Source organism: Artibeus jamaicensis, unplaced genomic scaffold (assembly GCF_021234435.1).
Source record: "Artibeus jamaicensis isolate MK-2021 breed Jamaican fruit bat unplaced genomic scaffold, CSHL_Jam_final contig_540, whole genome shotgun sequence".
Lineage (NCBI taxonomy): Eukaryota > Metazoa > Chordata > Mammalia > Chiroptera > Phyllostomidae > Artibeus > Artibeus jamaicensis.
In genome coordinates, this window is record NW_026521879.1 from 4185786 (window position 1) to 4208190 (window position 22405).

The following is a 22405-nucleotide window of genomic DNA, read 5'->3' on the forward strand; positions in this document are numbered from 1 at the left end:
AGCAGGGGATAGCTGACATATTCAAAACATCCAAATCAATAAAGTCACTGGTGAAAATGAAAACCATGTCTTCTATTTTATGGAAAAAAACTAAATGGACTTTTTGGTCAATCCAATATATAAAGTCTTCTATGATTATAAGGGCCTAGATTAACGGCAAAACATTCCAGCTTGTGTGTGTGTTTATGTGTATATAATATATATGTATGCCCTCAAACTTCTAAAATCTATTCTGGGACCATCCATCCTAGGTTTTCTCAGATAAAAGCTACCTTTCAATATGTTCCTGGACACTGTAACAGAGTACTCAAATGAAATGTCCCATTATTATCCTGAATATGGAGTTTTGATATAAGACATTATAAAAGGAATTGTAACACTAGAAATTAAATTGTTTGCATCTTATAATTACTTCATTATGCAGTGATCTCAAAGAGCAATTTCCTAAATAAAGTATAACACCTCAGTTACATGGCATGTAAGGGGAAAAAAAGGTAAAACCCAGAAATTTAAAATATAAAAACAAAACTCCTGAGTGGTGAGTATCACTGAAAATTATCCAGGAAAAGAAAACACAATTCACTCTGGAAAGAAGGAATGTTATCACCCAGTGATTTCCACAATGAGAAATAACCAGAAAAAGCAAGAAACAAAAAAGGGAAAAATGTAAAAAATACATCAAAAACAGAAGAGGCCAAAAAAAAATGGATTAGTTTTTAAAAAGCATAGCTGAAGGACTGGAAGAGGAGGAGGACAAAAGCCTTAAGTAATAAAGAGAATTCCAACCGTGAAGGGAAATGGGGCTAGGTCAAAAACAGCTGCTGTATTGGGAAACAAGCACAAATCGTCTTTTAGGTCTTAGTAGTTATTTAAGAAAACTACTGTGCCAGGTATGTTCATTCACCAAATGTTCACTGAGTAACTACTATGTACACAGGATTGTAACAAATGAAGGTGAGGTGGGAATGAAAGAGTGGAGTTCAATACAAAAATGAATTAGACAAGATCCTCCTGAAACATGTATTATATGGGCAGACAGAAATTAGTAACTACTACTAATGTTATAATGGAAAAATAAAGTATGCAAGAACCATGTAAAATGTACCTAGAGTGGGAAGGCTTCTCTAAAGTGACAATATACCTGAAGGATAAAAGGGATGTGCCTGGTGAGTAAAATGGAGACAGATAACATTCTAGGTAGGCACATCAATAAATATCCAACCACGGGTTGGTGCTAGGGGAGTTCTGGGAGCTGTGTAGGGTGGAGGATAAGAAAGACATCAGTGGCATGGAATAAAGTTACAGACTTCAAGTCACATCAAACATGGCCCGACTGTATGGTTTAGAGAGAGATAAACAACCATCTACAGTGGAGATGTGGGTCAGTGGTATATCATTCCTGTAATAACTTTTAATGCCTCTCAGTAACCAAGTTCCTGTCCTCCCCCACTGACCCTGAGTTTGTTCGGCCAAATGACTTGCTTTAATCAACAGGATCTCAGGAAATATAAGAGAAGCTTGCACGTTGTGGCTTGCTGTCTTGGAAGTGCTGCCCTAAAACTTGGCAGGAAAGACAACATGGAAAGCAGGGCCCTAGTCATTCTACCTACCCTTGCTGGGACCAGCTCCCTAATGCCAGCTGATTTATACGAGCGAACCTAGCTCACGGAATCAGACTAACGACCCAGCCAATCCATAAAATTGTGATTAAAAAACTGATATTCCTTTAAGTCGTGAAGTTTTGAGGTGGTCTGTTTACAGCAATAGATTAACAGATGTACAGGATTGCTCAAGTGTACTAAATAACAATGAACAGTAACAGATGGTTCTAGATCCTTCTTACATCCCATTTACATTGGCCATACATTTAAAATTACCAGCAAAGTTGCCAAAACTTTAAAACTAGAAATCATAAAGAGTTTCAGAGCACACTCTCATTACTGTTTTTTGGAACTATTTTAAGAATTATTTCATATCCAAAAGCCTTACTAAAAGGTATGTGCTTGGCAGCAGTGTTGGCTCAGTCACTAAACCACTCACAGCCATACACCAGTCTCATATCATGCCTGTGATTCAAATTCCTACATTCAGAATATTGTAAATTACCTGCACACATTCAAATTTATAGACACTAAAACTACAAAAGGTATTTTTAATGTTCTACTTGAAGGCCAATCATACATCAATAGGTAAAGGTGATCTCTTCATAGACTGGGCCATGTTGGTCAGCAGGTAAGGACACTTTAAATGCAGCAAAGAGGTACAGCTTGATCTTTTCTGTCTCTGCCTTCTGTGAAGCTTAAGAGGACTTGCTTAAAAGGAGTTTTTCTTCTCTTTCCTCTTTCTCCCTTTTCTCTGCCTCTCTTACAAAATCCACTGAAATCTGATAAAGCCTCAAGCTTGGGTTTGAATTTTCAGGAAAAGAAGGTGGGAAGGAGCTTCCCTAGGATTTCCACTGGCTTACTGGCCCTGAAAACAGTAACAGCAGCAGGAGCAATGAAAACAACAACAAAATATATACACACACATAAACACATACATACACTCTTTCACTGCATGCCTGTGCAAATAACAGTTTGGAATCAGAGTATGGAAAAGTAGGTACTTTGGTCACCAACAGAATTTGGGTATTCGTGAATCCTACAGCCAGATACCATCTGATACCATGTCACCATAAATTGATCGAGTGTGGAATCCAATCCCTTCACTTCAACTGCTCATTTTATATTTAACATACACTACTCACTGATTCATTCCAGTCCCTAATTTATCGTTATTTTGTCCTATCTCACCTGAAAGATTCTCTAAGAACTATATGTCCTTGATATAATTTTATTCCTCTACTGGTCTCATGGGGTTTAAGTTTCTTATCCATCCTGAGGGAAAGAAGAGGAAGGGTGGCAGTGGTGGTGGTAGAAAACAGGAGGATTGCTAGTGCGTGAGAAGAAACTTCGAACAGATGAAACCTACGTGTCCTGGGGAAAATAGTAGATTTATCAAGAAGTCAATTTCGGGGTCTTAACTTGGAAGACTGCCTTGCAAGGCTTGACCAACTGTTCTCCTTTGGGGACACATGAGGTAGCAGCAATACCAGCTTCAAGCCTAGGCACTTGTCTCTACCTATACCCTAACGTGACGCTGTAACTTCTGCCAAGGATGTACTACATTTGCCCTGGCTGCTGTGGCTCAGTGGTTGAGTGCTGGCCTATGATTCAAAGGGTCACTGGTTCAATTCCCAGTCAGGACACATACCTAGGTTGTAGGCCAGGTCTCCAGTAGGGGGTGTACAAGAGGCAACTACACACTGATGTTTCTTTCTTTCTCTTCCTCCCCCCTTCCCCTCTGTAAAAATAAATAAATCTTTAAAATAATTTTTTTTAAAGGATGCACAACATTTCCTCATCTGTCTAGTCCCTGCAACAGCTTTTCCCCCTTGGACCACATAATTCATATAGACCCAGTCTTTAAGGAAAAGGCTCTAAACCAGTGATTTTTCAACCTTTTTCACCTCATAGCCCACATAAACTAATTACTAAAATTCTGCAACATAAAAAAATTAGGTATTAATTTCGATTGATTTACACAGGATGGCTACAGTTGTGTTGGCTGCTGTCACTTTTGATTAGACGGTCTAAGGGAAAAGAGGTCAGTCCCCTTATTAGTTAAGTATTGCATGTTTTAAAAAAGTCTTCCGGCACACCAGTATGCTCAGCACAATGGTGGAAAATCACTGAACTAAATGAGTGCTGCCAAGCTGGCCTGCTAGGGGCAGCATACCATGACCAAACTTCATGGACACTGGGCGGGGGTGGAGGGTGGAGGGGTGAGGAGGCAGCTGTTCAAGACCAAAGAGCTGGAGTTTTCCCCAGGCAAGAAGCACCCTATAAGAAAAGTGAAGGAAATTACAGATGTGCCATTACCAGTAACTGGGTTTCAAAAATTCCTTTTAGTTTCACAGCTATCAATAGTAAAAAACATAAATTTTCATCAAATGTACTAGAGCAAGAGTTTTGTTCGGTAAAGTACCAGATGCTTTATATTTTGCTTTGTGTGTGTCTTTCGACTCTGCAGCTATGGAGTGTGCATAAGCAGCTGTAGATAACTGGGAGACACTTATGTCACAAAAAAACTTTACAAAATGAAGCAGGTCGGATTTGGTCTATGGGCCATAGTTTGTCAAGCCTTGGGCAAGAGGAAAAATTCTCTATAGAAAATATAAAACTTGTTATGTAAAAGGGGGACTGAAGAATATGTGGCAAAAATAGGTAGGAAAAAGCATGAAGGGGTGTGTCAATTAACAATAAGTTATAATAAGTAATAAGCTATTTTTTGATTTTGTGATGTTTATATTTTTTATTTTCTGTGATCTTTTTTATACTAAATAAACACTCATTTTTATACTTAATTTTGGATTCTTTTTTTTAAGAGTCCCTCCAAATTGTATAAACTCCAAGCCAAAACTTGAATTAGCCTTACTGTGGAGTGAGAAAGTGAAAGAAAATGATCTAAACCAACATATTCCTTTTGCCAAACCAAACTTAAGGTAGTAACTTTTTCATAAACAATTACCTTACCCACTTAATAAAACTATGGCTGAGCACATGTGTATGTGCATGTGGGGATTCTTTTATAGTCAATCTTCTATCCAGTGTAAGAATTCTTCATATATCATTCTTAATGAATGATCATATAGTGTCTGTTTGAATGCTTGCTGTTATGGGAAGTTCACAACTTGAGGGAAAAAGAAACTATCTTATTGTTGAGCAGTTTAGTTAGAAAATTCTTAATACTGCACTTAAGTATGTTTTCCTGGCAATTCCCCCTTACAGACATTTAATTCTTTAATCATTCATTTAAATATCAGTTGAGCATTTGCTCTGTAATAAACACAGTGCTAGGTAGTATAGCTACAATAATGCAAAACTAAAGATTTATACTATTCCACTAGTCACAGCATACTTATTTCTGTATAGTGGCAATGTCTTCACTTCCACAGAGATGTAGCCTTTCAACAACTCTCTTTCAGTGGAAATTTATTTTGATCATTCCTCATCTGACCTGACTTATGAATTCCTTATCAGTCTGGTTATCCTTGGCAATCAAAAGTAAATGGTATTTTGCATGTGGTCTGGGAGAAATAATTTGTTCATAGTAACAACAACAAAAAAGCAAATACAACCTCATTCTCATCTGTCTCATTAAATTCTGAAGACACATGGGACAGTCTTTCTCTAACTCATTATCCTCTCTCAGATCCTGATCTTCCTTTTCAATTCCAATGTTCCATCTCTCAGCCTCTTCTTAGTTGCCTAACGCTGTATACCTTTCAAACCTCGGTTTTCACCTATTCTGACTTAGCCGACTCTGCGCCCACCACCTGCCAAAAAAAAAGATTAACACTTAACCTCCTGCTATACCCTACTAATTATGAGGATGAGCAACATGAGCTTGCCTAATAAGACACCTTGGTCAGCTTCAGTCATCAAAATCAGAGGAAGCAGCAGTTCCTCTTTCACTAAGTCTTACCAAGAAAATTCTCTTCAAAAAAGTCAGTAGACTGGTCAGATAACTAGGTCCTCTCAAACTACACACACAAATGGTTGAGCTAAACTTTTTTTTTAATGAACAGGAACTGCTGAAGAATAAGATAAAATATACATACCATCACAAAGTTGACAAGGGAACCTGCTGAACAGTGTAAAATTCACTGGAAAAAACAAAAAGCTTGGAATAGGAAAAAGTATGATCTTTGGTACAGCAGGTACCTGGGTTTCCCCATCAGGACTCACAGATACTAATAACAACTCTCCTGGAAGGAAGCCAGGTGAGTGCTGCCTCCACAGCACAGCTGCTGTTAAGTTCTCTGCAGTCCTTAAAATACAGGCATTACTTGAACAATCCTGCCTATGTGGAATTGTAACAGATCTACCAAACACTGAGGTATAAGTTTCTGATAATCAATTAGCAGGGGTGAGAAATATTACATAATCAAAGATAATATACAGGGTGAAAGGAGCTATGACTGGCTGACAATAGCCCTAAAAGTTAAGTCTCACCATGGTCAAAAATGAGTAAATTCAAATAATGCATCTTACAGTGACAATGGACTTTGGAGGAAACACAATATAATATATGGTACCCAAAATGTTCACACAGATGACCTAGTTCATCATATGTGAATTAAAATAAGTTCAGTAATGTGTTTATTTAACTAAACACATTTTTAAAAGACTTCTATCAAAACCATTAAAATATTTCAAATCCTACATGTATCAATTCAAATCTTTAGAACCTTAAAATTATCCAAAATTACTTGGGCAAGTGGAATTTTCTTAATCATCAAGAAAAATACCTGCTCAACTAAACTGCAGTTCACCTACACAATAGAATACTACACAGCTGCAAAAAAGAGAGGAAATGAAGAGGCTCTTTAGGTAATGATTTAAAAATCCTCGAGATACTTTGTTATAAGAGAAAAAATCAAGATGTAAAATGAACAGTACATTATGCTAATATGTGTGCACAAAAGCGGGAACAAGAACATTTGTCTAAGTGCATAAAAACCGTTTGGAAAGGGACACAGAAACCTAGAAACAGCTGCTAGCAGTTAGGAGCTGTGTCTGTGTGCTTGTACTTTGTCAGGGAAGGAAGAAGTGGGCAAAGACAAGATGGAAGAGAAACTTTTCAATTGCTTTAAATACTTTTTGATTTTCAACTAGGTGAACACTTTAGCTTTTCAAAAGAGTAAATATTGACTTGAGAAATACACAAATAAAAAAGAAAGAAAAAGACCAATTCAAGTCACATTATAATGTAAGTCTGGGGGAGAAAAAAAGTCTTTTTGATCTAGAAACTGTAACCCAGGAAGAATTTCCAGTCGCTTTTAAGTTTCCCTTTAAAAATTAAAAGTGCGGGACTGCGAACCAGACAATCGCGGTTTGATTCCCAGTCGGGGCACATACCTGGGTTGCAGGCCAGTTCCCAGTAGGGGACACACAAAAGGCAACCATACATTGATGTTTCTCTCCCTCTTTCCTTCTTTTCCCCTCTAAAGATAAATAAATAAAACTTAAAAAAATAATAAATAAATAAAAAATAAAATTAAAAGTGAACATTGCTGAAAATAGCATACTACAGTGCCTAAGGCGTAAAGTAATATAAAAGTAAACTTTGGCAACTATAGCTTAAGTCTGTAATGAATGTCAAAGTCTGTTATTTCTTTCACCAACTGTCCTTTGAGTCTTTTGAACTCTTAAATATGATTAATAAAGATAAGCAAGTTTAAAATTCAATTGGCTTTGTCTTCTATACTTGTTATTTTATATGTAGCAACTCATGTTATTCAAGCTTTTAAAGACAGTCACAAGAATGTATGTGCATATTATATATAAACACATTTGCTTAACTTTCAAATGTACAATACAGGTGGGGTAAGGACATACAAAGATAAGGCTAATCTGAGAGTAACTAAGTTTAAATTCAATGTACAACCTGAGGACATTAAGCAGAACATTTGAGACACTCCCATACATTATGCATAAGAATTAGGGAAAAAAAGGGGGGGCAAGAACTTTTCTGAAGTTGTTTTTAAGGGATTAGTCAAAGAACATATACGTACAACCCACGGACACAACAACAGTGTGGTGATGACCAGAGGGCAGGGGGAGTGAAGGCTGGGAGTACAGGGAAACTGTGGGGGGTGAGGGAACACGATACTTGCAATACTGTCAACAATAAAAATAAAGAGAAAAACATTAGCAGGTAAATAAAAGGGTAAATTAAATGGGAGATGTGTGGAACTATAAAGAAAATGGTATTATACATGTACAGAAATATCCTGTTAATGAAGAGAAGGACTATGTCATAAATAAAAGCATTTTTTAAAATAAGAATGACTTGGTCACATTTCTGGAAACATGAAAAAGTCTTTAAAAAAAGACTGGTACTTTATTCACAATTGCAGACTTAAAAATGTAGTGTAAAACAATAATTATCTAGTCAATAATGTCAAAAATAAATTACTTATTCAATAGATGAGGTTTCATATACTTTCTCAGAAAGCTCAATGCTGCTAGTTTCACAAGGTAATTTTTATTGAAAAGGCATGAACATTTCTAAATCTGGATATTATTACTAAAATTGAATAAACATGCATAACTAGATGTTTGATCGCAACTTCCAAAAAGGAGTAGGGAAGCTAACCATATTAAAATAAAAGATAAATCATTATTTTTTTTACCATCAATAAATCATGAACTTGGGCCTGGGGAGGGAATATGAGGATTTTGTACTACAGCACTAATTCTTTAAAATTACATAATGCACTGTAAAGACAAAAACAAGCCAATGATGTTCTTTTTAAATGGAAAGGGTAACTCTTAGATAAATCTCATGTATACATTTAGTAAGTTGAATATTCTATTTTTTTAAATGTGTAATTTTATTCAGGAACTAATTCACTTTGAGCCAAGCAGACCTTTTATAATGGACTTCCAGGTAAGTCCACATCTGTGTGTGGTCAGGAGGCCAACTGGGAGGGTGCTGAGGTCTGGGCTCTTCTCTGTGCTCTGTGGAGCTGCATGTCTAACAAAGTAGTCACTAGCCACACAGAACTATTTAAATTTATAGCTGCAGATTCAGTTCCTTGGCAATAGTAGCCACATTTGAGATGCTCAATACCCACAGGTGGCCACTACATTAGACAGCACAGATGCAGAATATGTATATCATCATGAAAAGCTCTACTGGACAGTACTGCTCTGGACAGTCCTAAGGAAGAGAGTTTACACAAATACCTTCTCAGAATAGGATGTGGGATTTATAAGGTCATGGGTAGGTCACGGCTGGGATCATCAGACAAAGCAGTATCATCCATAATAAAAAGAATTAACAAAATCATATTTATTTACAAAATACCTGGCTAACATAAACTAAACTTGAATAGGGCATTAAATTCAATTTAGCAAATATTATGTACTGCAAATAGATAAGTAATGGTCCCTGTCTTAAATGAGGTAATAATTTAGTAAGGGGGATAAAAATATATTTTTAAAATAACAAAGTATGCCACAATTACCAAAATGAGAGCAGAAATAAAGTACTCTGGGAAGGCTAAGGAGGGAGCCTTGAACTCTGACTGGGGACCAGATGAGGGCAGAAAATCAGGGATGTCCCAGGGAAGAACAGTGTGAGAACCCACAGCACTGATTCTGAGATGGATTCTACCACTTACTAGCTATGTGATTTCAGGCCACTACGTAACTTCCCTATCAATTTCTCCAACTGTGAAATGGGGATAGTATTACTACCTTTATTTTGTGTTATTATGATTAAATTAGTTAATATCTGTAAAATGCTCTGAAAATTGCTTGGTACTGTATGTATAGAATGTTAATTATGATATTCATATTATTGGATTTATCAGTTGTTATATTATTTCCAAGTGATCATTTTAAAGCTCTACTACTAGATTATAGTGATCACTACAGATGGCCCTCCATATCCATGGGGGATTGGTTCCAGACCCCACACGGACACCAAAATCCTTCTATGCTTAAATCCCTTAGTCAGCCCTCTGTATCAGTGGATGCAGAACCTGTGAATATGGAGGGCCACCTGTAATTAGAGAACTATAGTATTTCCTCTGCTTTCAGCGAGCTGATTTTAAAAAAAAAAAAAAGGAAAAAAACCCCTAAGTTTCCAAAAACACAAAGATATCATTATACCTTCACTGTCTGCAAATCTGGTATTGGAGTTGGAACTAAAAAAGCACCTCAGTACAGTAATAAATATTTTTTAACAATGGCATCTAAGGCAGGTTTAGGTCAGTGAGACCAAATAATCATGTACTATATCATAATAGGATTTTAACTGGCTTTTATACATATGATAAAACTACACACCAGGCACTGGCTGCCTCCTACCCACAATACTTCTAATGTTAAGAGACCTGCTGCCTCTCTCCAGGAACAAGCTTCTGTACCAAAGTTTAGTCAATTAACATTCTCTCCTGGGAATTTACATTTCCAAACTTACTCGCAGGACTGAGTGGTGTGGGGAAGAGCTAACTGGAGTTGAGAAAAGTTCCAGTGACTCCTGCTCTTGTTCTCAGACCTTCCAGGCTCCTGCTCTTCCTAAAGTGTTACTGTCAATTCTGTTTTGGATTCCATGAGATCACTTGGTAGTCAATAAATTCCTTTTTGCTCAAGCCGGTTAGAATTCGTTTTTATTATTTGTGCCCTCCCCCCAAAAAACAGAAGGTAAATTAAAAAACCTTAACAATACACATCTTAAAGTAAATATGGGGTAGGGGCAAGTAGGTTTACAGTTTTAATACAAATAATAATATAAGAATAAACTGTTTCACATATAATTGTAAACCTCATTTGGCCCACCCCTTTATTGATATTATATATTATGTATATTTTAACACCTGTGAGAGCTAAATGAAAATCAGTAAGAACATGTTTTTTCACTGTATGATATTATATACAACTGTATAAATGAGACCTGAAATTTACATCTTCCTTTGACCTGAAGTATTATAATAGCCTAAAAGGACATTCTGCCTTTATTTTATTCTCCATAAATTCTCCTTGCCAATTACCTTTTATTATATAAATTCATGCTTTAAAACATAATAATGTATACAATAATTTAAACAGAGCCACTTTAAAATGGAGCTGCTATTCCAGCAGAACTCTCACGCATGTATTATGCCTTAAATCTTGGGCATGTTAAAACAGAGTGAAATAACCTCTGGAATGGGCTAAAGCAACATGGGGTATCAAAGAACTACTTGCAAAGATAACAAGAAAGCAGTTACATTACTGGTCTGATGACTACTGGACTGAATATTAAAAACATGGTTTAGAACGAAGGTTAATTACTATGTTATGTTATCTGTGCCAATAGAAATGCCCTCCTTCACCTGACATAATTGTTCTTCCCTTTCTCATAAAAACCCATTGCCTTTGTTTCCTAATCAGAACAGGATTTGGGCTTCTGCCTAAATCAGTGCTTTCCCAAGTAACTGTTTTTACTGATCTCAAGTAATGCTTGTTGCCTCTCACTCTAAAATGCCTTTAAATTTTTAGGTTAACAATAGGTTCCTATTTGATAAGAATAAGGTCCAAACTCTTTGGCAAGGATTCAAGCTCTTCCTTAACCTAAGGCAAGTAACTTGCACTGTTATCTCTGAATTAACCTGCTGTTAATTCAGTATGTGTTAGAGGTAGCAGCCAAATAATCTGCAGATGCCTAAATATACCATACTTTCATCTTAGCTTCATCACACCAGGAGATGAATCATCCCTTTGTCCAGCACATCCATGCTCTACACATTTATTGCCCATTAGTCTCTAAGTAGCCATCTTGGTTATCAGATCAACTGTCACAGTACCACAGTGCTTAAGTTCAAGTAACCTTTATTTTACTTAATAATGGCCCCAAGTGCAAGAGTTGTGATGTTGTCCATCCCTGGGGAACTGATAAATCCATACGTACCCAGTGAAAATGGTATACTTACTGACATGAAATAATGTCAATAAAAAAGTAATGTCTGTGCTTATAGAGGTATGTTTACTCAGGGTACGCACATGTATATATTTATTACTCAATAATGCATGCAAAACAATCCCAGAAGGATATAGACAAAAATGTTAATTAGTTACTTTTGAGTGATTGGATTTACAGACGATTTCTACTTTTGTTATATTACTTTGGAAACTGCCAAACTTGCACCGTACAATAGAAATACAATGTGAATCATATAAGCAAATTCAAATTTTCTAGTAGCCAACATTACATTAGAAGTAAAAGTATTTGGTGGTTATGACTTATGGATAAGTGAAAAGAATTAACAATGTTATAATGAGATGGAATGGGAATGCTCTGTTATAAGGCACTATCACTACCCATGAAGTAATGTAGTGTTATTTAAAACTGGACGTGGATTGATTGCTTGTATATGTACACTGCAAACTACAGGGCAAAATTTTTCTAAAGAGTATAACTGACATCTTAGGAGAGAAAATGGACTCATATAAAATGCTCAGTTAAAGCCAAACAAAGCAGCCCTGGCTGGTGTAGCTCAGTGGATTGAGCACGGGCTTACAAAGATCCTGGTTCGATTCCCAGTCAGGGCACATGCCTAGGTTGCAGGCCAATTCCCAGCAGGGGCCAGTTCCCACCCAGCAGGAGAGGCACGAGAAGCAACCATACACTGATATTTCTCTCCCTCTCTCCTTCCCTTCCCTTCTAAAAATAAATAAAATAAAATAAAATAAATAAAAAACAGCATGGAATTTTAAAAAATCTAAATTCACATGTCCAGAATTTGATAATAAATTAAAAACACTTAAAAAAAAGCAGAAAATGTAGAAGAAAAAAAGAAACAATGAACAGGGCAATGAACAAAAAACAGTTAAAAATATAGTCAACATTAATACAATTACAGCAGTAATCACTTTAAATGCAAATGGTCTAAAAACACAATTAAAAGACTGACAGAGTGGATTAAAAGAAACACCCAACTATTTGTTGTCTACAAGAAACCCATATTCATTATAAAGACATATATTAAAAGTAAAGAGATAAAGAAAATTATACTATGTTAACACTAATCAATAAAAGCTGGAGCAGCTATACTAATTTTGGGCAACGCGTGCTTCAGAGCAAGGAAAATTATCTGGGATAAAGAGGGGTATTACATAACAATAAGGGGGTCAATTATCCACAGACATGTAACAATCCAGGTGTATGCCTTTAACAAAAGAATCTAAATACAACACATGAGGCAAAATCTGAAAGAATTACAAGGAGAAACAGATGAATTCATTATTTTAGCTGGAGATTCCAATACCTCTCTATCAGCAACTGGCAGATCGAATAGGCAGAAAATCAGTAAGGACTGAGTTGAACTTAATGCCATCCATCTGTTAATCAGCTGAATCCAATTCACCTTTATCGACTACTTCATCCAACAACAGCAGAACCCACATTCTTCTCAAGCTTATGTGGAATAATCAATCACCCAGACAGACCACATTCTGGGCCATGAAACACAACAAATTTAAAATAGAAATCATACACAGGATAGTCTCAGACAACAGTGTAGAAGTCCTGCAATTCTTATCACCTAGCCATTTCCATTAAGAGCTTCTGTTGTCACCTGGAATTCACAAAGCCAACTAATTTTTTCTTCACAATGTTTTCTAGAATATAGCTGTGAAATGGTAACTATGAACCTGGACTGACTGGTAGTGACTACCTGTAGGCATATGCTGAGTGTTCAAGGACCACACCTGGACACAGTAGGAAGAATACTGTGAGGGTTTGATGGTGCCTGCCTTGTACACAAAGACCGAGGACTTAATATATCCCTCATAACCCTTTTTATGTTCCACATGCTGCTATAATTCAGGTTCCTTAGCCAGGCCAAGTGTCCTAAAATAATGAATAAGAAAGTGTTTAGTAAACTTTAAAGCATTCCTATTATGAATGATAATTTCCAGTTTTCCTCCTCTACAGATCCTTCCTATCTTGATACTTTCTGAATCAAAATATTTGATTCCTTACTACTTAGGGACTAAAGCTTACCCTCTAAGTCTGAAGTTCAAGATTTTCCAAAATCTGGACTCAATTTACCCTTCCTTACCGTTCACTACCTCCTCAAGCAAATACCATTCTCAATTCCAGTCAAGCCAGTCTAATCTATTCAATTCTTCAAACACCATGCAAATTTTCTACTCCAAACTTTATTCCACATTTCCCTATACTTTAACTGAGCTGTTTCCTTGCCCATGACATAAACTCTACAGGCCATTAAGGTCTTTATGTTCAAACCCCACAATGATGTATTAAATCCCATAGTGATATACTTCTTTCCTCTATATGCAAATTCTTATTATAGACTAGCTTGTAAAACATTTGTATTTGTGTGTGTGTGTGAATGATTTTTGTGTTCCCCAGTTGTACAGTGAACAAGTAAAGGGTAAGAAGACCTTCCTTATCCCTACTATGTACTTCAAGGTATTAGGAGGTTATGTACTCAGTAAGTCCTCATCCTTCCTCATGATAATGTTTCATTAATAAAAATGAAGAAAATCCTTTGAGTTTCTGACTAGCTTTATGCATTACTTGTAAAATCGATCAGTTCATTATTACAAAAATTTCTTAAGATACTTAGGTATCGTCTAATATTTTTATGGAAACAAAAGTATTCAACATAGTGGAGGGAGTGTCTCACTTAAAATTTTTATTATTGGAACCAGAGGTATGATAAATAAACTTCACCTTTATTTTAATACTTACAATACTAGATAATTTTAACTTTTCCAAATCTAATATAAATATTTAACTGTATAATTTGGCTCATAATATTTCTATATCCTCATATCATTTTTAAAATCCTCATCCAAGCATATATTTATTGATTTTTAGACAGCGAAGAAGGGAGAGAGAATGAGATAGTAAAACACTGCTGTGAAAGAAACATCAATCAGTTGCCCTCCTATGTGAGTCCCAACCAGTAATGTAATCCTCAACCTAGGTATGTGCCCTGACTAGGATCGGACCCACAACCAACTGGTACACGACCACACTCCAACCAACCCTCCAACCAACCCTCCAACCAACCAAGGCACCTGTCCAGGGCTCTCCTCGTATCATATTTAACCGTATGTTATATTCCTGGATGTCCCTCTTATTTTTCTTTTGTTTCAATGTATCTGATATTTAATGCATACTTATTTTATAGGAAAAAAATCCCTATAGTAAATATATTTTTATAAATCACTATGGCAAAAGAACTAAGGGACCAAGGATATTGAAGGACAATTAAAGTAAACTAACAGATAATCATACTAATTGTAATATGAAGCTACTATAAATCTTTTATTTCATTCTATTTTCTAAAGGGGCTTTTCTAGATTTGCCTTTTCAACCTTATTTTATACCCAATTATTTATTCTCTTTTAAAAAAGGGTCAATTCCTCTATAATACACTGACTCCAAAATGAAACTGATATCTCCTAATTAATTTCATTCTCCTACATTGATGAACTTTTGTTACACTGTATCTATGAATATAGTTAAATAAGCCAAATTCTTCTAATTACTAAACAATACTTAATACTTAAAAATACCAAAATGTTCTGTCCTACACCAATAAAATTATATTTACAATGAATAATATATATTACTGTAGATAAGAATGTATACACTTGTTTTGCTTTGGGAACCTTTACTGTAAAAGGGAACTCCCTATTAATAATGCTGGATTCTTATCTATTGAATCAAAGAAATGACTCCTAGACAGAGTAATTCATACAAAACTCAATTCTGTCTGAGTGTTAAACTTCAACTTTGAATCAATCTCTAAAATGACCAAGTCTGTTCATTTTAACTATTGAGTCTAACACAAACTAAACACTTAAAAAAACATCTTTTTCACCTTAAATAATAAGCAACAAAATGTATGACCTTAAATATCATATCACTAGTACAATTTCATGTAAGAAATAAAGTTCTAGATGGAATTGGTCAACAAGAGAAACTTAAAAACCATTCCATCTTAATTAAGAGGCACCACACTTCTACTAAACTAAGCCAAAAATTCCTTGCAATTAAAAGGAATAATTAATAATTCAAAATTAGTTAAGACTGACCAACCTATTACTAGTGCTTTTTAATAACATTCACCTGACTTTTCAAAGTGAAATGTTTATTAAATTGTGATGCTTTAAAAAGGTGAGATAGAAATTGAAATTTGCAATGAAATGATTTGAGATTATCTACTTTTCACTCAGATATACACTATTTTTGTCTCCATCATGCAAAACACGGATATGTCAAAATTAACAGAATGCTATTCTTTGACCCTGCTCCAGTCTCTGGCATCTAGAATAGTTAGAATGATAGAAACTTAAAGCTAGAGACACTGGTGTTATGTTGTCCTTGCCCTCAATTTCAGATTAGGAAACTGAGGTTCAGGAAAGTAACAATTCTTGTTCCCGTTCACAATGAACTGGTGCCAGTATCCCTGTTTTCCTCTTTGGTCAGCGGCCAGAGGGGGCTAAAGCTGCCCAGAACTTCCCAGAGTCTAGTTCTACCTACTGATGTAACTCTAATTTACATACACTGTAGTTAACTGATGACTTAATTATTTTTTACTGATTTTTCAGAGAGAGTGAGAGAGAAATAATTATTCGTTGTTCTAATTTATGCATTCATTGGTTGATTCTTGTATGTGCTCTGACTGGGAATCAAACCTGCAATCTTGACACACTGGACCATGCTCTAACGGTTAGAGTCTAGCCAACTGAGCTACCCCACCAGGGACTATAATTAACTGATTTCAAATAAAATTATTAGAACTGGCTTACCTAAATCCAAACAAATACAATATATAGTTCATAATTTTACTTTAAAACCTTTCTGCTGGTAACAGGAATGGTATTGTACTAATGATAACATTCTTTCATATGCTTTTCCAAACTCCAAGAACACTTTGTAACTGTCAGGTATTCTAAGTGCTTCATATTGACAAAAAAAAATTACTGGGTATGCTACAGAATTTTAATCATTAATTTTTGTGTATCATGAGATGAAAATGGTTGAAAATCACTGTTATAGAGCTAAGAACAATAAGAAACAGGATATATAACCCAGATCTGCTGGATTTTTCTGACTCTCCCATGCTTACATCATAGTCTACCCTGTATGACAGTTTTGTGCTCACTTTTTTCCTCCATACTGGGCAAGACTGTTTTCTCATCTTTGAATATTCCAAATCCCATGGGTTTTTAACCTTTTTCCTTTCACATTACTCAAAGTGAAATACATTCCTAGCCCTAACTGCCTTAATTCAACACTATGATCCCTCTAAGCAACTCTTCCCGTTAGGCCTATGTAAGGATTTAGAACAGAAACAAGTAACTATTGGACAGTTACTGTTATCACCTATATCAGCAGCAGCATTAAACCATTTTGTTCTCCTAATAAATGAAGACTTATTTCCAAATACCATTTGCATTAGAAATGGAAGGTTTTAACAACCTGATTGAGCACTGAGAAATGCTGAATGAGTTCCTGAGTAATAAACAAGCTAGCAATTAAAACTCAGTAAGTATTCAGTAATCTGTAGCTAGATGATATAAAAATTACATGGAAGACCAAATAGGCATAAGATCCTTATCTCCCAGAACTATATAAAAGACAAGAAAACAAAAAAATACCTGAAGAATGTAAGCCAGTTAAAACAAGTACTGAGGAATTTAAGAAAATGATGATTAAAGTCAGTTAATAAAAATGGTATCACTAAATCTGGTAACAAACCAACCATGTGAGATGGCAGGGAAAGGTAACAGTCAACAACACTGCTAAACCAGAGACAGTTAGAGAGGGCTAGTATAAGATTTTATTTTTCCCAATCCTTACCTAATTTCCTATTCAGGACTATATATTAAACTCTACTTGGCAAAACAGCACATGTTCTTTATAGAAAATAAATTAAATCACACTACATGAAAGGCAACAAAACTACAAAAACAAGAACTGATAATCTTGTTATTTAACTCTTCCTAATTGTTCTCAGAAAATAATACCAGCTAATGAACTTACTTTATGTAAAAGTACATAATACATATTGAATAAATCCTGGCTGGTGTAGCTCAGTGAATTGAGTGCGAGTTTATGAACCAGAGGATCTCGGTTCGATTCCCAGTCAGGGCACAAGGCTAGGTTGCAGGCTGGTTCCCTGCAGGCCAGTTCCCAGCAGGGGACCCACGAGAGGCAACCACACATTGATGTTTCTCTCCCTCTCTCCTTCCCCTCTAAAGATAAATAAATAAAATCTAAAAAAAAAGTGTAAAAAATAATACATATTGAATATATTACATATAACTTTGAATGAAACCTCAACTTTCACAAAATCTACTTTTAAAAACTGTGACAAAACAATAGATTCACTGAAGATTCCATTTCTCCATGAAACCAATCACCAATAAAGTCTCAAATACCACCTAGGCATATTTTCATCTAGTGAAAGAGTTCATAATACTTCTGGTGGCTACACTTGCCTTTATTCTTTATCTTTCTTTATCTAAGGGAGAAGAAATCCTACTGGAGTCCTTGTAATTTTCTTTGAATTCCCAGCAGCACTCCCTTAATTCAGACCCTCATCATAGTTCACACAGACTACTGTAAACACGTAATCTGACCTCCTTTGTCTGCACTCACAATCCTCAATCCACCTTCTCTCATGCCTTCACCTTTCTCCCCAAACTTTCTGAAAGTCAGATCTTTATCTTGTGGTTCCTCATTAACTACTGCAATACTTGAACTGTATCTCTCTTACATCTATGAAACACACCTTGGTATCTCAAGGGGTTAGAGAAATGCTACACTAAAAGAACTTGTTTTAACCTTAAGTCCCAAAATACAGAACAAAGACTGAGGGAAAACCTATTAACATTTCCGTGTACTTTAAGATTACGCTATCAAAAACCAGTGGACCTCAGCAGGGGTTCTCAAACTGTGATACATATTACAGTCTTCTGTTAAGCCTGCCACAAATAGAAATGACTAAGTTCCATATCAGACCCACTAAATTTGATTATCTAGGAATTCAGCCTAGCTATATGCATGTTAATATAATCTACAAATAATTCCAATGCATACCTAAATTTGAGAACCCAAGAAGAAACCCTCCCTGCTCCACAACATACTACAGTATTAGTAGGTCCCCTGACTCTCCAAGCTATTTCATACATCCCATCAACCCAAGGGGGGGGGGGTGGTGGAATACCTACTAATCTTAAATATCCAGGTGCAGCCCATTCTAAAAAGCTTTTACTCAAACTCTTGTAGTCCCCCAAATCTTTATAAAAATAATAGCACATATATTTACATACAGTCCTTCTAATCTACACCCCCACCCACATAAAACAGTATCCCTATTTCAGAGATGAGAAAAGCAATTTTAGGACAGAGAGCTTAAGAAACTTGTTCGAAGTGACAGTATGAGTCTGAACCAAGCTCTGCCAACTACAAAGACATTTTCCGTTGTGATATGCAGCCTCTTTCTTACACATTACTCTGAAGCACTGACTAACTCATCAGTTTACACATTTGTTTCCCATTTTTACACAGAAAGCTTCTTGAGGACAGGCATCAACCCTGTTTTTGATTTCAAAATTTAGTTACTCAACACATATTTGTTGAGTAAAAGGATGGAAAGCCTGAACACTGGCACTGTAACTATTCCTCTGAATACACTTGCTTAACAAATTCGGGCTGACCTGTAAATCTTATGCTAAATTTTTAAAAATGAAACAATGTATTTCAGTAATATCTTAAACTACAAAAAAACCTGCATAGCTAGCAAAGGGAAAAAATGTTCCAAAAATTAAAATAATCCTACTTTACTCTCTAATAACTGGAGATGTCGAATTTAAAGTTAATCTCTGCAATAATTTCATACCAGAAGAGCAGGTAACTACAACAGTGTAGTTTTAAATGACAGAAATTCAAAAGGTAAAGCTGATTAATAATAGATGACATAAAGAAATTGAGCACTGAATATGGACAGCTTATTTGGCAATCCACTTACACTAACCAGTAAGCAACACTATCTTTATCACAGTATTCTTCCACATGTCATTTATTGAAACCAGCTAACCTTATAGGTAAGACAGAGCAATTAGTCATTATACTTGTAATGTCCTTCTTGCATAAAGCTAATGTATCTATCTGGTATGTAAAAAACATAGCACATATAACTACTTCCTTTCTGACAGCAATAGTAACAAACCAGCAATATTTTAATTATTCTTCATTTGCAAATAATTTAACATTTAAAGTGACAGAAAATTTCCTAAATTGAAAAATATGAAAAAATTAGTGCTGCTTTAAAAATCCTACACTTTATATTCATTTTGGGTTAAACAAAAGCGATTACTCTTTTAACTCTACTCTGGGGAATAAATCAATAACAAGAAAGAAAAAACCCTTCTAAAAACAACATGATGTAGTGGAAAGTACAACCGACTAGGCATCAGGAGTCCTGGTTTTCTAGTTCTGGTTACCTTACTAAATTGCTGTGTGACTTAGGCTCCCTGGCTCAGTTTTCTCATTTGTTTAAAAAGCTGGGGTAGGGTGGTGGGACTTCATTATCTCTAAAGTTGTTTCAAAAAAATTCAGATCTTAAGCCATACCTCTTATTTCATTCTTCTAATCAGTAAACTCAAGGTATGTTCTTTGAGGGATAACTTCTGAAATATGAAACACATCTGAATTGAATGTACTGATTTCAATCTCCAACTGCATGGGGCAGGAAACAAAGGGTAGGCTCTTATAAAGTTAACAATCCGGTAACTTTCCAGAAATTGTCTAATCCTAACTTCTTAAGCAGATGTCCCTGTTTTGGCATATTTAACACTACTATGCAAAGTTGTAAAACTGCTCTGTTGACATTTCTGTCGGTGTCTCTTGGGTTCCAGTGGCACATACTCGGCAGGTGCTAACAAGCAGAGAGGAGAGAGAGGGAATCAAACAGCGTTTCAGCAAACGCAACCACAGATCAACCAGGCCACCGCAGTAAGATGCAGCTTGACAAGGCCTACACCAAGGAGTAGAACCTCCCCACCCCCGAAGTGCCAGCAGCCAATGTAATGAATGCTTCCGTCAACAACACACATTCCCCTTTCCACAGAACTACTTGCTCCCAACCAGCCATCTGAGGTCGGAACAGGCCGCACAACACAAACTTAAGAATCATTTGCAGGGCCCAAAAGACCAAAAACTATTATAAATTGCGGTTCCCCTGAGCATGGTGGGGAAAGGAGCACCTCCTCCCACCAATGCAAAAAAGAAAACAGAAAAAGGAAAAGAAAGAAAAAAAAATCAGCTGGAGGGAGAGTAGAAACCAGGCCTCGGGGAGATTCCTGGAGAAATAAACCCTGTCTCTCTGCAATGGGGAGCAGTAGCATTTCCTGCCCCAGTCCTGAACCGATGCACTTTATTCCCTCCCGAAATTCTAAAAGGAGATTAAAACCCACTTCATGGTCCGTTTCATTCATATTTGGGCTCCAATCCCTACCTACCCTCCTCAAACCTCTGGCATTGTGAAGAAAGGTACCCCCAGATCAAGCGGTAAGAGACGAAAAGATGGCTAGGGCAGGAGCCAGGTTACTAAGACCCAGCAGCTCTTGCAAGAAGAAATTCGCGTTGGGGCCTGAGAGTAAAGTTTGAAGCAGCAGCAAGGGTGAGGACTCGGCCAAGCTGGGATCCAGGACAGGCCAGCGGAGGTGACACTTCCCTGGTCCCAGGCTGCTCTGGGAGGCAGAGTCCAGCCGCCGCGGCCCGCACCTAGGGAGTGGGGCCATGGAGCCGACACCGGGCCGGGGGTAGGCCTGGCCGGCAGTCGGACCCTCCCACACCACTCTCGCCTCCTTCCCCACTCCCAGCTCCTGGCCCTCAAGCCCCGGCCAGGGAGGTAACATCGCGGGGACGACGCGGGTCTCGGCCACTGACCACACATTTCTTGCCGAGGAAAGTGAAGAGGGACTCATTCTCCTGCGGTGTGAGCAACAAGGAGCCCACGTTGGTGACCCTCCGCGGCGGCGGCTGCTGGCCGGAGCTCATGGTTACGCCGACGGGGCTGCGAGTCCAGGGCCGTCTCCTCCGGCGAGTGGGCGAGCGTTCGTTCCCGTTCTCGGTGACAGGGACGGGAGGAGGGGAGTCACAGGCTCAGCATCTCGCAACTCCTCCGCCGCCGGGGGGGAGGGAAAAGGAGGAGCTGACGGCGGCCGCGCTGGGCTGAGTTCTGGCCGGATGGCCGTTGTCCTTGCACTGCGGCGACTGCGCTAAACTCCCAACTCCTCCTCCACCCCTTCTTCCGCGGCCGCAGCGGCTTTGGCGGCTACGGCGGCGGCGGCGGTAGAACAATCCAACATGGCAGCGAGGGCGGGCGAAACCACAGGACTCCGAAGGCGGGGGAGCGCGCCGGAAACGAAACGCGCGGCTGCCGGCTCCGGGGGAACTACTCTTGGAGCGGCCGGTCTCACCCGCGCCGGCCCGAGGCCACGCCCCCTCCCGGCGGAGGCGTGGGGTGCCCGGTCTGATGGGGCACCGCAGTCCCGGGCGCGGGGCGCTCTTGTGATGTGGTCCGTTGGGTGCTCCGATACAGCGGCTGCTACCTAGAAAGAAGAGTTTCGTCTCTGCCGCGGAGTCGCTGCCCCCTATTTTACACTCGTACACCTTTGCGAAGCGTCGGTGCGTACTCAGGGACCCCTTCCTGGAATGGCTCTTATTTCTGGAGCGCGGATTTCTGGAGCCGGACGTTCACAGCGCAGTGCAAAAAGGCCCGGAATCCGGAGCTGGAACACTGGGGTGCAGCGATACG

General features: G+C 37.7%; 1 protein-coding gene across 2 annotated transcripts in view; it reads right to left on the bottom strand.

The window, feature by feature from the left end:
• Positions 1-21943, bottom strand: part of WASL (WASP like actin nucleation promoting factor) — a 67954-nt gene extending 46011 nt beyond the window's left edge. Inside the window, exon 1 of one of the 2 annotated variants that reach the window (XM_053669965.1) lies at positions 20217-20313. Coding sequence is in view for 1 of the 2 variants with exons in the window: in XM_037149855.2 (XP_037005750.1) it covers positions 21535-21645 (111 nt within the window). In the remaining variant the exon portion in view is untranslated. Of the gene's footprint in view, positions 1-20216; positions 20314-21534 lie in introns of those variants that run through there. The other variant, XM_037149855.2, reaches the window with a different exon arrangement.
• Between the last annotated feature and the right edge of the window lie 462 nt (positions 21944-22405).